The sequence below is a fragment of the Idiotropiscis lumnitzeri genome, chromosome 2 (genome assembly GCF_059441095.1).
Source record: "Idiotropiscis lumnitzeri isolate Australia: NSW breed Sydney's pygmy pipehorse chromosome 2, RoL_Ilum_1.0, whole genome shotgun sequence".
Lineage (NCBI taxonomy): Eukaryota > Metazoa > Chordata > Actinopteri > Syngnathiformes > Syngnathidae > Idiotropiscis > Idiotropiscis lumnitzeri.
The window spans coordinates 22,185,849-22,201,009 of record NC_142392.1 but is presented as its reverse complement, the minus strand read 5'-3'; the positions used below and the strand labels follow the sequence as shown (position 1 = coordinate 22,201,009).

At 39.9% G+C, this 15,161-nt stretch overlaps 1 protein-coding gene and 1 pseudogene across 1 annotated transcript; both read right to left on the bottom strand.

The window, feature by feature from the left end:
• Nucleotides 1-973: 973 nt before the first annotated feature.
• On the bottom strand, nucleotides 974-3,879 carry LOC148341987 (uncharacterized). The gene is made up of 2 exons (XM_088288789.1): nucleotides 3,469-3,879; nucleotides 974-2,250 (listed from the first exon to the last, which is right to left on the bottom strand). The coding sequence occupies exons 1-2, from the start codon at nucleotides 3,590-3,592 to the stop codon at nucleotides 1,013-1,015; spliced, it is 1,362 nt and encodes a 453-aa protein (XP_088144915.1). The 5' UTR covers nucleotides 3,593-3,879; the 3' UTR covers nucleotides 974-1,012.
• A 5,968-nt stretch (nucleotides 3,880-9,847) lies between these two features.
• On the bottom strand, nucleotides 9,848-14,561 carry LOC148341986 (uncharacterized; annotated as a pseudogene).
• Nucleotides 14,562-15,161: the final 600 nt, after the last annotated feature.

Sequence of the window (15,161 nt, the reverse complement as noted above, 5' to 3'; positions counted from 1 at the left end):
TAACATATTTGTTCTTTTGAATATGTGTGCAATTTAAATTATTCCATCCATTCAGCCATTTTCTGCCACTCATCCAGGGTCGGGTTATTGAATTAATTTTTAAGTATTTTTTATAATTCAATATTTATTTCAAGATCAGGACTCTTCTCAATGAGTTCAATATTTATAAAATGTTTCTATATTTGTTATTAATTGAATTAAGTCTGTATGTGATTTCCAATTTTACATTTTAATATTTTCCTATTTCACTATATAAATAATCCAATCTATAAAAAATATAATAAAGCATGAAAAAAAATATTTGGTATATTTTTCCGAAGTGAGATTCTGCTTAGCAACAAACGCCAAACGCTTGATGGAGCTCAACCTAGAAAGTGTATTTAGCCAGTCAGAAATTTATTCAGAAAGCGAAATATTAAATGTATGTGAGGGGATATTTGATGAGTTTGAGTTTTGTTCAATGGACCATACATATACGAGCCAGCCAAACACAGCGAGAAAACCAGCGCTGACTCCAGTCGCTATCAAGTTGCCAACTCCTGACATACCAAAACCTTTGAGAGAAACTGAGACTATTTGCGTTTCTCTTTCTGGTTCTTTTTATTGTTCAACTTCTTGTTCTATTTTTCACCTTTTCACACAGTGTAATGAAGGCCAGTTGAGCAAGTGGAACAAGTGATTTTATTGATGATTGTGGAAGGCACCGATTTCATAAGCACAGTTTCTTCTCACACTTTTTCCATTAGGTATGATTAAAACGACAACTGAAAAGCATAATGTTAAAAAATGTTGTTCCAAGCAAAGGCAATTAATTTTATTTACATGTTTGATGTAAACACCAAAACAAATCATCACTCAGACACATTGCTTCTTCTGGCACAGATCACATTGGCTTAATGTCAATAAAAAAGCTTTGCAAAATTCAATATATCATATTTTATTCTAAATCAAAATTTACATCTTACCACAAAGAGTCAGTTCCTTCAGTTTTTTGTTTTCTTTTTTTTAAGCTTCAAGGATCGCTGCTTTTCTCACCAGCACAATTGTGTCTCACAGCACGCTGTTTAGTGGAGAATTTTTTAGCACAAACGCTGCAACTGAATGGCTCTTCTCCACTGTGTGTTCTTGTATGTTTTGTTAAATTTGCCTTTAGAGAGAAGCATTTTCCACAAACTGAGCATGAAAAAGGTTTTTCTCCATTGTGCGTTCTTGTGTGGATCGTTAAATAAAACTTTCGAGAGAAGCTTATGCCACAAACCGAGCAAGAAAAAGGGTTTTCTCCACTGTGCGTTCTTGTGTGGATTGGTAAATCAAACATTTGAGAGAAGCTTTTGCCACAAACTGAGCAGGAAAAAGGTTTTTCACCACTGTGCTTTCTTGTGTGACTTGTTAAATTTGATTTTCGAGAAAAGCTTTTACCACAAACCAAGCAGGAAAATGGTTTTTCTCCAGTGTGTGTTCTTGTGTGGCTTGTTAAATTTGCCTTATGAGAGAAGCATTTTCCACAAACTGAGCAAGAAAAAGATTTTTCACCACTGTGTGTTCTTGCGTGAATTATTAAATGAGACCTTCGAAAGAAACTCTTGCCACAAACTGAGCATGAAAAAGGTTTTTCTCCAGTGTGTAATCGTGTATGTGTTTTTAAATCTGGCTTAAAAGAAAAGCTTTTGCCACAAACTGAGCAAGAAAAAGGTTTTTCTCCAGTGTGCGTTCTTGTGTGTTTTGTTAACGTTGCGTTTTGAGAGAAGCCTCTGCCGCAAACTGAGCAGGAAAAGGGTTTGTCACCACTGTATGTTCTTGTGTGACTTGTTAAATGTACCTTTTGAGAGAATTCTTTGCCACAAACTGAGCAGCAAAAAGGTTTTTCTCCACTGTGCGTTCTTGTGTGCCCTTTTAAAGACAGCTTTGGAGTTAATGAGTCAGTGTGACATGCCCTTTCACCTTTGGCTTGCCCATCATCATCATTAGTATCATCATCATTGTCATGAGCGTCTGATAATGTGTCCTCATGATGTGCTTGTGATGGCCCCCAGTGGTCTTCATCACCGTCTGTTGTCACATGATGACTTGAGCTGCTGCTTGTAGGCTCCGCCCATCTGTTGTCCTCACTCTCATCCTTGTTTTCATCTTCAGTCTTTATAGGAAGAACGTTCACTGGTGACTTGTTGATCTCCTCCTCCTCCTTCTCCTTTTTGATGTGAGTCAAGTCTGGCTCCTCTTTCACAGAACGGAGATCGTTTTCACTGACGTCTGCAGGACACAAAAAGACAAATTTGGTTTGGTCATATCAAAGCTCAGGCAACGACTTTGTCTTATTTTCTACCGTGCTACCTTGACTTGTGCCTGCCGCATACGGAGCAATGTGTGGACCCCAACTTGGACTGGACCATAGGGGCATTTCACAGAATTACGTCCTACGATGTAAACCTCCCTTTCGCAGCACAACTGTGATAAACGAGTATTTAAAAAGGAAGCACCTTGCGGCTGATGCCCGATTTCATTCCTGACATAGTCACAGACGTTTCTGGAATATGAATTCAAATTCAACTAAGATACACCATCATATTTCTTTTAGAGTTCACTGAATTATTTTTTAACTGCAATGATGCTTAACAGCCATAGGGTGTCAGTAATGAGTAACAAAGTAACACAACACCTCCCATTGTTCCGTCATCATTGTCATTTGGATAAATTACCAGGAACTATGAGTTGTGGGGGAGATCCAAACCACCTGGGCCACAGGAACTTTATTACCAGGAACTAAATGTTCCTGGACTTGTAGGTAGAAAAGGGGGTTGTGACTTTCAGCCTTTTTGAGACCATAGTAAGACAAAGATGCAGATGCATTCCTTGCAGCATGCGCTTGTTCACTGATCGAGATCCGTGCAACCCTGGATGGATGCATTCAATGTATTTTAAATGTTTGGATGAGGTGAAATTACGCACATGTACACAAAACTGTGCAGGACCACCCGAGGTTCATTGACTCTCACACGACCAAGCCAGTACAAAGTTCAAAAATGAAAAAGACCGATACGTACTTGACTTTATCAAAAAAAAACAACTTAATATTTTGTGTTTTATTCACTAAAATTTATCAACCGCCATTGACGTTTTCGCAGTGTGCACATTTTTAGAGTCAGGCGAAATTCCTTCCGAAATGAATTGCTTGAACAAAATATAAAAAACAGAAAATGTTATTTTGTTATTTTAAATGTAAATTTTATCCTGGGAAAAACATGGAGTTCACCCCCCACTATTGGTTATTCTTTGGCATATATTTTCTGCACTGATTTCATTTGACATAAACAATTGCTCAGCAGACCTGCAAGTAAAAGGCAATATTTAAAAATAAAACGGCAATAACCTTGAACGCATTTCCCCCAAACAACTTAATGTTGTGATGCATATTTTTAACGATAGAAAGTCGTTGTTTACAAAGCAAATGAGAGTAAAACGTATACAAACCTGCTTTGAGTGGCAAAACACGAGGCTGGTTGCAAACTTCGCCCAGCAGTTGAAGATTTTGCTCGTTCTCTTCTTTTATTCCACAAAGTTCCTCTTTGTACTTGGGTGTCGTTCTTTCACACATTTTCAAATGATAATTCCAAAAAATCCGCACTTGATCTCTGCTTGGCTTTGAGTCATGTGCATCTTTTCGCTAGCGGCTAGCTAGCTAACAAGCTAAGCTAACTACGCCGAAAAGCATCAACGCGCGAAGATGAGGTTATCGGGACACAAAGACTTAATGAATTATGTCGTAGTCCTTTAGAGTAGCACTGGACATCCTTTGAGAAAAATTGCAGTCAGTTGCACACTAAATCAGAAGAATTTAGCGGTGGGTGTTTTTGTTCCGGTGTGGACGGGTCGATGGATGTGGTCGAGGTCCTTCGGAAGCTGCGCGCTTGCTAATGACGTCATGCTTTAAGCACGTATTTTTCAAATATATTTCTTTGCCTCCGTGTTTGTTTTTACACCTGGATGTTCTCTTTTAATATATATTCTATGTAATATTTTAATTCGGTTGATTAAAAAAATGTAACAAAATAATTAAAATAACGCCACAGTCAGCTCCGACGTCACTTCCCCCCTATGCCCGGAGAAGCCGCTGCTGCTCCAGCAGTGGGACGCTTACGTTTCTCCGACCGAATTTGCAACAATGCTGTGGTTCAATCGGGCAGCAAGATTGTATGAATATAATGTCTGCGTATACTCGCAGTGCTTCTCAATTATTTCACGCCCGCCCCTACCAAGAGGAAAAAGATTCGCGCCCCCCCACCACCATTTTTTTTCTGTTTTTGTAGATTGAGATTAGATTTTGTCAATAAAATATCCCTTAACTAAGCTAAATGGATAAGAAATATAATTTTGAGAACTATTATAGTGAGGATCTCGAAACTCAGTACTCTGTTGTGCAAATATTGATGAGATGACAAATATTTATCACATCATGTCATTATCCACACCGCTTATCCTGAACAGGGTCGCGGGACGGTGCTGGGGCCGATTCCAGCTGACTACGGGCGAAAGGCGCACTACACCCTGAACTGGTCGCCAGCCAGTCACAGGGCAGACATAGACACCGTCACTGAGTGGGAACTGCCTGCACACAACTCAGGCGAGTGTACCACTACACCATCTGTTTTGGCCGTTATTATCTTTTCAATTGTTTATAGTTAAGAGACTGTTGCATGCCATTCCCCTTTAAGTCCCAGTTTGGTGGTGCACTGCCCCTTTAAGAGAGTGTCAAAAGTCAGCGCGAGAACAAGCGCTTCCTGCTCACACAAAGTCTGTTATACACGTAGCCAAGTAGCCGTTAGGTTGTGTCTGATGCTTAAGTCCATAAAACGGCATTCCCTGTAAGTGTTTTTAAAATATTTAACCATTGATTGATGCTAATTAGTAGAGTTTGTAAATCGCAAATTAGGATGTGAACTATTTGCATTGCCGACTGTGCCGCCATTTTGTTTATTGTTGTGATGTATTTGTTACCGTTTCACACCTGCCATATAAAGAGAAGGTCTAAACCCATCCTGGCGTCAGTGACTGATTGTGTGGAGGTGTTTAACTAACTGGTTAGCAGAAAGGTTCTGTGAGGCCAGTATACACACACATCCATGTCTAACCAAATTAAAGATTACATGGACTAAACTGGTTTGATTATTCCTCACCTGGACAATATTGTGTTCTAATCAACTCCTGAAAATCTGTCCTACAAGCAAATATTTTACAGAAGGATTGTATTATGATTGCTGGCATTATTTTAAACACTTACAGGACAGAAGGTCAATTATTTAATTTAGCAGGTTCATATTTACGGAATATGTTAAACATTGATGAAACAAAAAGCATTTATCAGATGAAAGTAGAAGCACGGCTCACAAGAATAACTGGGATTGTAGTCCTGATGTTTTCTGATTTATTATATTTTTCTCATATGCTAAATTTATAGTACTTAGTTTAAATGTGTGAACTTTATTGAAATTCTCAGTCGTGAGAACAAATTTGCACACATAGCATTCACATAGCATTTCCATGACTTGCATTCACAGCACTTCATGGACAAATATGACGAAGCACATTCTCCACATTGGCTGTAGAGATGCAAACATACCAAATTGGGCACTGGAGGACTCACACAGACGCTATAAAAAAAACACATTCCGAAAGACAGAACAATTGGAGATCGGAGCACATGCACATACGCATGCACACACACAAACACTTACATACACTTGCACATACACACGCACGTACACAAGCTCATACACATAGACTCGCACATACACATGTACATACACGTATACCTGCATATACACGTGCACATACACATGCACACCGACAAGATTCCAGAGCAATGGCAGCTGGAGAGACTGCCCGCCGGAGAAGGCCAGCCTTGGCGTGCCAGTCTTGGGGACAAGACGGGAATCAACTTATCCAGACGATGACTAACCTGGGGAGGACCTTCCCTTGGACGTGGACCCGTGCCGTGGGAGGGAGCGAGGACGACCGATTCAACCTACATTACCCTTGTGTTGCAAGTATGGTGACGAGCTTGCGTGACGTGTGGGGTGCGCATGCGTGGAGGAGGGAGGGGGCGGATGTTGTTGGAGTGTTGAATGAATGAAAAGGAGGAAGTGAAAAATGGAAGAGGGAAGAGCATGAAAACAATAAAGCGAGGCTACAGGTACACCACTGTCTCCCTGCTGGCGTGTTATTATTGATTGGGAGGACTCCGCTTTTCGACGACGTGCGCCGATCACGATCCCCGGGCAAATCCGGCCTTGGAGACTAATCTCCCCTGCGTCCCCCCCCCGACCACGGTCAGGAGGAAACCGAGCAGGAACGGATAACACTTGACATAAAAAACTCCTATTAAAACTGAAGCTGGGCTGAAAGATGGTGCGCATTTTTTGACTGTGCTCGCCCGAGTGGAGTTTCTCGTGAGATTAAGAAAAAGCCGCCCAGATATCTGTCTTTGTACTATTTCCTGAACTCCAGAAATGGAAGAAACTAAATATCGGAACTCTCATCAGTTGTTGAGTCTTTATTTGACCCTTTTCTTCTTGAGTACAAAAACCGAACACGCATTGGCGTAAGTTTGGCTTTTAAAAGTTGATTTACTAAATACTTCTCATTTCCACGGTGACTCAACTCCAACAATACTAAAGCTGTTGCTTTATGTTATCCCTATAGAATTTTTGTTTAAAATCCCCCTGGCTCTTCTTTTTGTCTTTTCTATATTATGTACGTATTAATAACTGTTTTTGTTAATGTTAATAAAGTTTTTGGCAAAAAATGTATTAGTAAATATTTATCATGTCACTGATGGTGTAGTGGTACACTCGCCTGAGTTGTGTGCAGGCAGTTCCCACTCAGTGACGGTGTCTATGTCTGCCCTGTGACTGGCTGGCGACCAGTTCAGGGTGTAGTGCGCCTTTCGCCCGTAGTCAGCTGGAATCGGCCCCAGCACCGTCCCGCGACCCTGTTCAGGATAAGCGGTGTGGATAATGACATGATGTGATAAATATTTGTCATCTCATCAATATTTGCACAACAGAGTACTGAGTTTCGAGATCCTCACTATAATAGTTCTCAAAATTATATTTCTTATCCATTTAGCTTAGTTAAGGGATATTTTATTGACAAAATCTAATCTCAATCTACAAAGACAGAAAAACAATTGGTGGTGGGGGTGTCATGTTCCGCGTCGGGCATGACAGGAGTTTTTGTCAGTGTTTACCTGTGCATGCGGGTTTTGTTATTGTTTTTGTCACCTTCTTCCTGCCATGTGCTTCTGTTATTGTTTGGTCAGCTGTGTTAGCGTTTCCCCTCAGCACTCGTCATCACCAGCCACGCACCTGCTTCCCATCTGCTCCCCTAATGACTTGGACTATTTAAACCCTCCAGACCGACAACGCAGTGTCGGGTCATTGTTCCTCCTTGCCGCATTTCCCGTGGGTCTCGCGACCTTGGACTGTCACGACCACGCCCTGTTCCCGTTAATGCTTTGTCATCGTTCCCTGTCCGCCTTGTTCGTTCCCGTCTCGTGTTTGTTCCTTGTCCTCGTTCCAGTTTAGTCTCGTTTGGTTTGCCCTTTTGTTATTTTGGCACCCTGCCACGTGTTTGTCCTTGTGTGACCCTGTCAATAAATTCCCTTAACCCTATCCACCTCCTGCCTCCTCGCCTTTTGGGTCCACCTCCTCCTTGCCGTAAGGCACTCATCACAGGGGGGGCGCGAATCTTTTTCTTCTTGGTAGGGGCGGGCGTGATATAATTGAGAAGCACTACTAGTATATGCAGACATTATATTCATACAATCTTACAGCCCGAGTGAACCACAGCATTGTTGCAAGTTCGGGAGGAGAAACGTAAACGGCTTCTCGGGGCATAGGCGGAAGTGACGTAAGAGCTGACGCGACGCGCAACTATGGCGTTAATTTAGTTATTTTGTTAATTTTTTATCAACCGAATAAAAATATTCTATAAAATATATATTAAAATCGAACAGCCAGGTGTAAAAACAAACGCAGAGGCAAAGAAACATTTGAAAAATACGTGCTTTAGCATGACGTCATTAGCAAGCGCGCAGCTTCCGAAGGCCCGTCCATATGGGCTGATATTTGTGCCACTAGAAACTGAATATTTGAATTGAAGACTGGATATTTGAATTGAAGACTGGATATTTGAATTGAAGAGTCGATATTTGAATAATTAATAATTCAAAAATTCAGTTTTTAATTCAAATATCCAGTCTTCAGTTCAAATATCCAGTCTTCAATTCAAATATTCAGTTTCTAGTGGCACAAATATCAGCCCATAGTATGGTCGTTTTTCAAAGTCGCACAGAAAGGATTTCCTGTTCGACACGAAAGCGGAAGAACAGGACACACCCCGCTGTGATATGATTGGCTGCTGGCTGTGTGGCGCACTGTCACCAACTCACCGACAGATGTCGCCATTTGCGATGCAAATCATTGTTATCTTCTAAACATTGGAAAAACGTAAGATTTGAACCGTATGCACGAGAACAAACATTTTAGTTCCCAAATATGAACTTGAGAGATGTATTGAATTTTACTTTTGTTGCTGGTTTTGTTTTCACATCTGACACCATGTTGTTGGTTGGATAGTATTCCAAATGTATTTCCCTATTATTAACAGTTGACATGATAAAGTGATACTTTATGTCAACATATTTGCACTTTTGCCTTTTTCCAGGCTTTTTCGACAAGTTGCGATGTGGTTGTAAATTTTAAATTAAAATATGTCACTCTTTTATTACTTAACTGTTATTGTGTTAGAAAATAATTTCGGTATTTATTTAAGTACTTTAATATTTCATTATTCGTTTCAGTATTCATTAAACTACAATAATTCACTATTAATTTCAAGATTCATTGAACTGCTTTAGGATTCATTTAGTATTCAATGTTTAATCGTTACAGAATTTCCTTTTTAAATTTTTGTTTCATCATTTTGTCCAATCTTAATCTCTTGGAAAATTATTAGCAAGCACCAACACAAGGTTTTTAAAGATAAAGATAAAGATGTCCTTTATTAGTCCCACAATGGGGAAATTTGAGGTGTTACAGCAGCAAAGAAATAGATCACACAGAGGCGGCGGCGTAATGTCGCCGTTAATGTATAACATTAGCAGCAGACATTCATAAAAAACATGCAAATATACACTGTATATACGTAAATACACAATCCCCATGTATATATACACACTTACATCCCACAACATATACAAGCGTAAGGAAACACTCCGAATGTCTGTCCATGGTAAAGGAAATTAATAAAAATACTGCAAAGATAAGACGACTGCAATGGTAATTGAAGGATTGTATTATGATTGCTGGCATTATTTTAAACACTTATACAGGACAGAAGGTCAATAATTAAAGTTAGCAGGTTCATATTTACGGAATATGTTAAACATTGATGAAACAAAAAGCATTTATCAAATGGAACTAGAAGCACTGGTCACAAGAATAATAACTGGGATTGTAGTCCTGATGTTTTCTGATTTATTATATTTTTCTCATATGCTAAATTTATAGTACTTAGTTTAAATGTGTGAACTTTATTGAAATTTTGGGTAGTGAGAACAAATTTGCACACATAGCATTTCCATGACTTGCATTCACATTCACAGCACTTCATAGACAAAGACGACGAAGCACATTCTCCACATTGGCTGTAGAGATGCAAACATACCAAATTGGGCACTGGAGGACTCACACAGACGCTATCGCAAAAAACACATTCCGAAAGACAGAACAATTGGAGATCAGAGCACATGCTCATACACAGGCACACATGCACACCGACAAGATTACTGTCAAGGCCCTCGGCTGGAAAGCGGTGGAGAGCGGACCCTTAAGCGCAGACACAGGAGGTAGAGTTGACAGGGTGTTTATTGAAAGCCGTCAAGCAACACACAATAATCGCTTTGGGTTAGAATCTATGAATTTGGGACCGCAAGGGTCCTAGGGTTACAACCGCCGGGAAGGCGAAACGAAAAACGCTGGGTGACCGAGTCACTCCAGGAAACAAATAACGAGGGAACAGAAAACGCTTGCAACGCAAGGAACCGAAAACACAATGCTTACCACGAAAGGGTGAAGACAAATCCAATTAGAACGAGAACTTAAAGCGAGCCGTAAATAGCTGAGAGGAAACAAAACACAAATACGCGAACAACAGAACGAGATCCAATCACGAGACAATCAATCTATGAACAGGAGCAAGAGCATGAGCAACGCAGGATAATAATCCGACGCGGGTATGTCCGTGTCGGCTGCTTAAATAGAGAGTCATTAGCGTCTTAATGACGCGCAGCTGAGGCAGTCGGGAGCGCGTCCCGCTCGTGGCCTCTTCCCGGAGTGGAGCCGCCGGGCCACGCAAATGCCCGCCGGAGAAGGCCAGCCTTGGCGTGCCAGTCTTGGAGACCTGACGGGAATCAACTTATCCAGACGATGACTAACCTGGGGAGGACCATCCCTTGGACGTGGACCCGTGCCGTGGGAGGGAGCGAGGACGACGGATTCAACCTACATTACCTTTGACATAAAAAAAACTCCTATAAAAACTGAAGCTGGGCTGAAAGATGGGGCGCATTTTTCGACTGTGCTCGCCCGAGTGCAGTTTTCTCGTGAGATTATATTATTATTTGTCCAGCCGTGGTGTCATAAATGATGGTATTTTAATGGGGATTTATTCAAGTAGGACGAAGTAGGAAGGTTCAGGTGTGAAATGCACTGAAGTAACTTAAAAATTAACAGTAAAAAAATTACGATTGTTTAAGAATGTGCAAGAAAGAACTCAATCTGATCGAAATGTTGTGCTTTGACAAATGTTGAAAATTATTATATTTTCCAGGAGGTATTTATTTCTTTGTTGTTTATTCATTATATTCTGGACTTATTTCTATATTTGAGTATTGTTTTTCTTTCAATATGTAGTATATTTTGTCTTTGAAGTGTGGGTCCTTGCTGCCTTCCGGAGAGGCAGCCGAGCAAGGCTGGATTGGTGATGGAAACGAACAAAAGAAAGAAGAAAGATTTTATTCTCGTCACATGCTGATGTCAAAAGAAGTCTCCCCAAAATCGTGTGCGTGTGTGCGCTCCGCACACGTGCGAGACCCCTCTCAGACATTCCCTTCTTATAGGGAAGGCCCAAATAGGACATGAATATCTAATTTTCCCTTGTTGCATATGCATTCCCATCCCGCTCGTCTTTGGGATTTCCCTCCAAAAGTCCCCCAGAGGGAGAGCAGGTGCGTCTCCCCGTTGATACGACCAGTCTACTCGTGACCACCTTAAATTACTCTCATACCCTGGAAGGTCACTGACCTGGCGAGAGAATTGCCCCCACCATAAACAATGCTCAGGCCTATTTTCTCTCAGGGCAGTATCTGGTTACATCGGAACTTCAGAACCAAGACTGGTCACTCCTGTGAGCTTCAGTCCCTTCATAGTTTCATAAAGAGAATTACTTCCCATATCTAAATTAGGCCATTTAAAAATACACGACTTTTTTTTTTCATTTATTTCAATTCATATTTAAGATTGCTTCTATAATAATACAATATTTATTAAATTATTTTATTATGTAAAATTATCAACAATTTAAACCTTTTTATTTCACACTTGAATATTTCTTAACATATTTGTTCATTTGAATTTGGATGCAATTTAAATTATTCCATCCATCCAGCCATTTTCTGCCGCTCATCCAGGGTCGGGTTATTGAATTAATTTTTTTAGTATTTTTTACAATTCAAAATTTATTTCAAGATCAGGACTCTTCTCAATGAGTTCAATATTTCTAAAATGTTTCTATATTTGTTATTAATTGAATTAAGTCTGTATGTGGTTTCCAATTTTAATATTTCCCTATTTCATTATATAACTAATCCAATGTATACAAATATAATATAGCATGAAAAAAAATATTTGGTAGATTTGACAAAATGAGTTTTTCCAAAGTGAGATTCTGCTTAGCAACAGACCCCAAACGCTTGATAGAGCTCAACCTAGAAAGTGGTTTTAGCTAGTCAGAAATTTATTCAGAAAGCGAAATATTAAATGTATGTGAGGGGATATTTGAAGGGTTTGAATTTTGTTCAATGGACCATACATATACGAGCCAGCCTAACACAGCGAGAAAACCAGCGCTGACTCCAGTCGCCATCAAGTTGCCAACTCCTGACATTCCAAAACCTTTGAGAGAAACTGAGACGATTTGCGTTTCTCGGTCTGGTTTTTTTTATCGTTCAACTTCTTGTTCAGTTTTTCACCTTTTCACACAGCGTAATGAAGGCCAGTTGAGCAAGTGGAACAAGTGATTTTATTGATAATTGTGGAAGGCACCGATTTCATAAGCACCGCTTCTTCTCACACCTTTTCCATTAAGTACGATTAAAAAGACAACTGAAAAGCATAACGTTAACAAATGTTGTTCTAGGCAAAGGCAATTAATTTTATTTATAATGTTTGATGTGAACACACAAAAAAACTCATCCTCACTCAGACACAATGGTCCTTCTGGCACCTATCACATTGGCTTTGTGTCAATAAAAGATCTTTGCAAAATTCAATTTTATCATATTTTATTGAAAATCACATTCACATCTTACCACAAAGAGTCAGTTCCTTCAGTTTTTTTTTTGTCCATTTTTTAAGCTCCAAGGATTGCTGCAATTCTCGCCAGCACAATTGTGTCTCTCAGCACCCGTTTTAGAAAAGAATTTTTTAGCACAAACGCTGCAACTGAATGGCTTGTCTCCACTGTGCGTTCTTGTGTGGTATCGTAAATGTGACTCTTCAGAGAAGCATTTCCCACAAACTGAGCAGGAAAAAGGTTTTTCACCACTGTGTGTTCTTGTGTGACTTGTTAAATATGATTTTAGAGAAAAGCTTTTACCACAAACCAAACAGGAAAATGGTTTTTCTCCAGTGTGTGATCTTGTGTGATTTATTAAATCAGACTTTCGAGAGCAACTCTTGCCACAAACTGAGCAGGAAAAAGGGTGTTCTCCACTGTGATTTCTTGTGTGTTCTGTTAAACTTGCCTTTCGAGAGAAGCATTTTCCACAAACTGAGCATGAAAAAGGGTTTTCTCCAGTGTGTAATCGAGTATGTGTTTTTAAATTCCACTTAAAAGAAAAGCTTTTGCCACAAACTGAGCAAGAAAAATGGTTTTCTCCAGTGTGTGTTCTTGAGTGAATTATTAAATGAGACCTTCGAGAGAAACTCTTGCCACAAACTGAGCAGGAAAAAGGTTTTTCTCCACTGTGTGTTCTTGCGTGGCTTGTTAAATGTGTCTTTTGAGAGAAGCTTTTTCCACAAACTGAGCATGAAAAAGGTTTTTCTCCAGTGTGTGTTCTTGTGTGATTTGTTAAAAATGACTTTACATTAAAGCTTTTGCCACAAACTGAGCAGGAAAAGGTTTTTCTCCACTGTGCTTTCTTGCGTGGCTTGTTAAATGCGACTTTTGAGAGAAGCTTTTTCCACAAACTGAGCATGAAAAAGGTTTTTCTCCAGTGTGTGTTCTTGTGAGACTTGTTAAACTTGAATTTTGAGAGAAGCATTTTCCACAAACTGAGCAGGAAAAAGATTTTTCAACACTGTGTCTTCTTGTGTGGATTTTTAATTGAAACTTTTGAGAGAAACTCTTGCCACAAACTGAGCAGGAAAAAGGTTTTTCTCCATTGTGCGTTCTTGTGTGGATTGTTAAAACAAACTTTTGAGAGAAGCTTTTGCCACAAACTGAACAGGAAAAAGGTTTTTCACCACTGTGCTTTCTTGTGTGACTTGTTAAATTTGATTTTTGAGAAAAGCTTTTACCACAAACCAAGCAGGAACATTGTTTTTCTCCAGTGTGTGTTCTTGTGTGGCTTGTTAAATTTTCCTTACGAGCGAAGCATTTTCCACAAACTGAGCAAGAAAAAGATCTTTCACCACTGTGTGTTCTTGTGTGAATTATTAAATGAGACCTTTGAGAGAAACTCTTGCCACAAACTGAGCAGGAAAAAGGTTTTTCTCCACTGTGCATTCTTGTGTGGTATGTTAAACCTGAATTTTGAAAGAAACTCTTGCCACAAACTGAGCAGGAAAAAGGTTTTTCTCCAGTGTGTATACTTTTGTGGTATGTTAAACCTGAATTTTGAGAGAAACTCTTGCCACAAACGGAGCAGGAAAAAGGTTTTTCTCCACTGTGTATTCTTTTGTGGTATGTTAAACCTGAATTTTGAGAGAAACTCTTGCCACAAACTGAGCAGGAAAAAGGTTTTTCTCCACTGTGTATTCTTTTGTGGCATGTTAAACCTGAATTTTGAGAGAAACCTTTTCCGCAAACTGAGCAGGAAAAATGTTTTTCTCCACTGTGGGTTCCTGTGTGCCTTACTAAATGAGACTTTCGAGAGAAGCTTTTGCCACAAACCAAGCAGGAAAAAGGTTTTTCACCACTGTGTGTTTTTCTGTGCCCTTTTAAAGACAGCTTTGAAGTGAATGAGTCAGTGTGACATGCCCTTTCACCGTTGGCTTGCCCATCATCATCATCATCATCATCATGAGCGTGTGATAATGTGTCCTCATTATGTGCTTGTGATGGTCCCCAGTGGTCTTCATCATCTTCTGTTGACACGTGATGACTTGAGCTGCTGCTTGTAGGCTCCGCCCCTCTGTTGTCCTCACTCTCATCCTTGTTTTCATCTTCAGTCTTTATAGGGACAACGTTCACTGGTGACTTGTTGATCTCCGCCTCCTCCTCCTCCTTTTTGATGTGAGTCAAATCTGGCTCCTCTTTCACAGAACGGAGATCATTTTGTCTGACGTCTGCAGGACACAAAAAGACAAATTTGGTTTGGTCAAGTCAAAGGTCAGGCGGCGACTTTGTCTTATATTGTTTCTACCGTGCTACCTTGACTTGTGCCTGCCGCATACGGAGCAATGCGTGCGACCCCTATTTAGAATTAGAATTAGAAATCCCTTTATTGTCATTGTACTCAAGTGTGCAACGAGATTAGAGAGCTCCCCTCTCCAGTGCAATACAACAATAATACAGACAAATATATAAATTGGATAAATAAGAGAGTGCAATGGAAAATAATACTGAATAGGGTATATAAAAAAACACATCACGATGCTGTT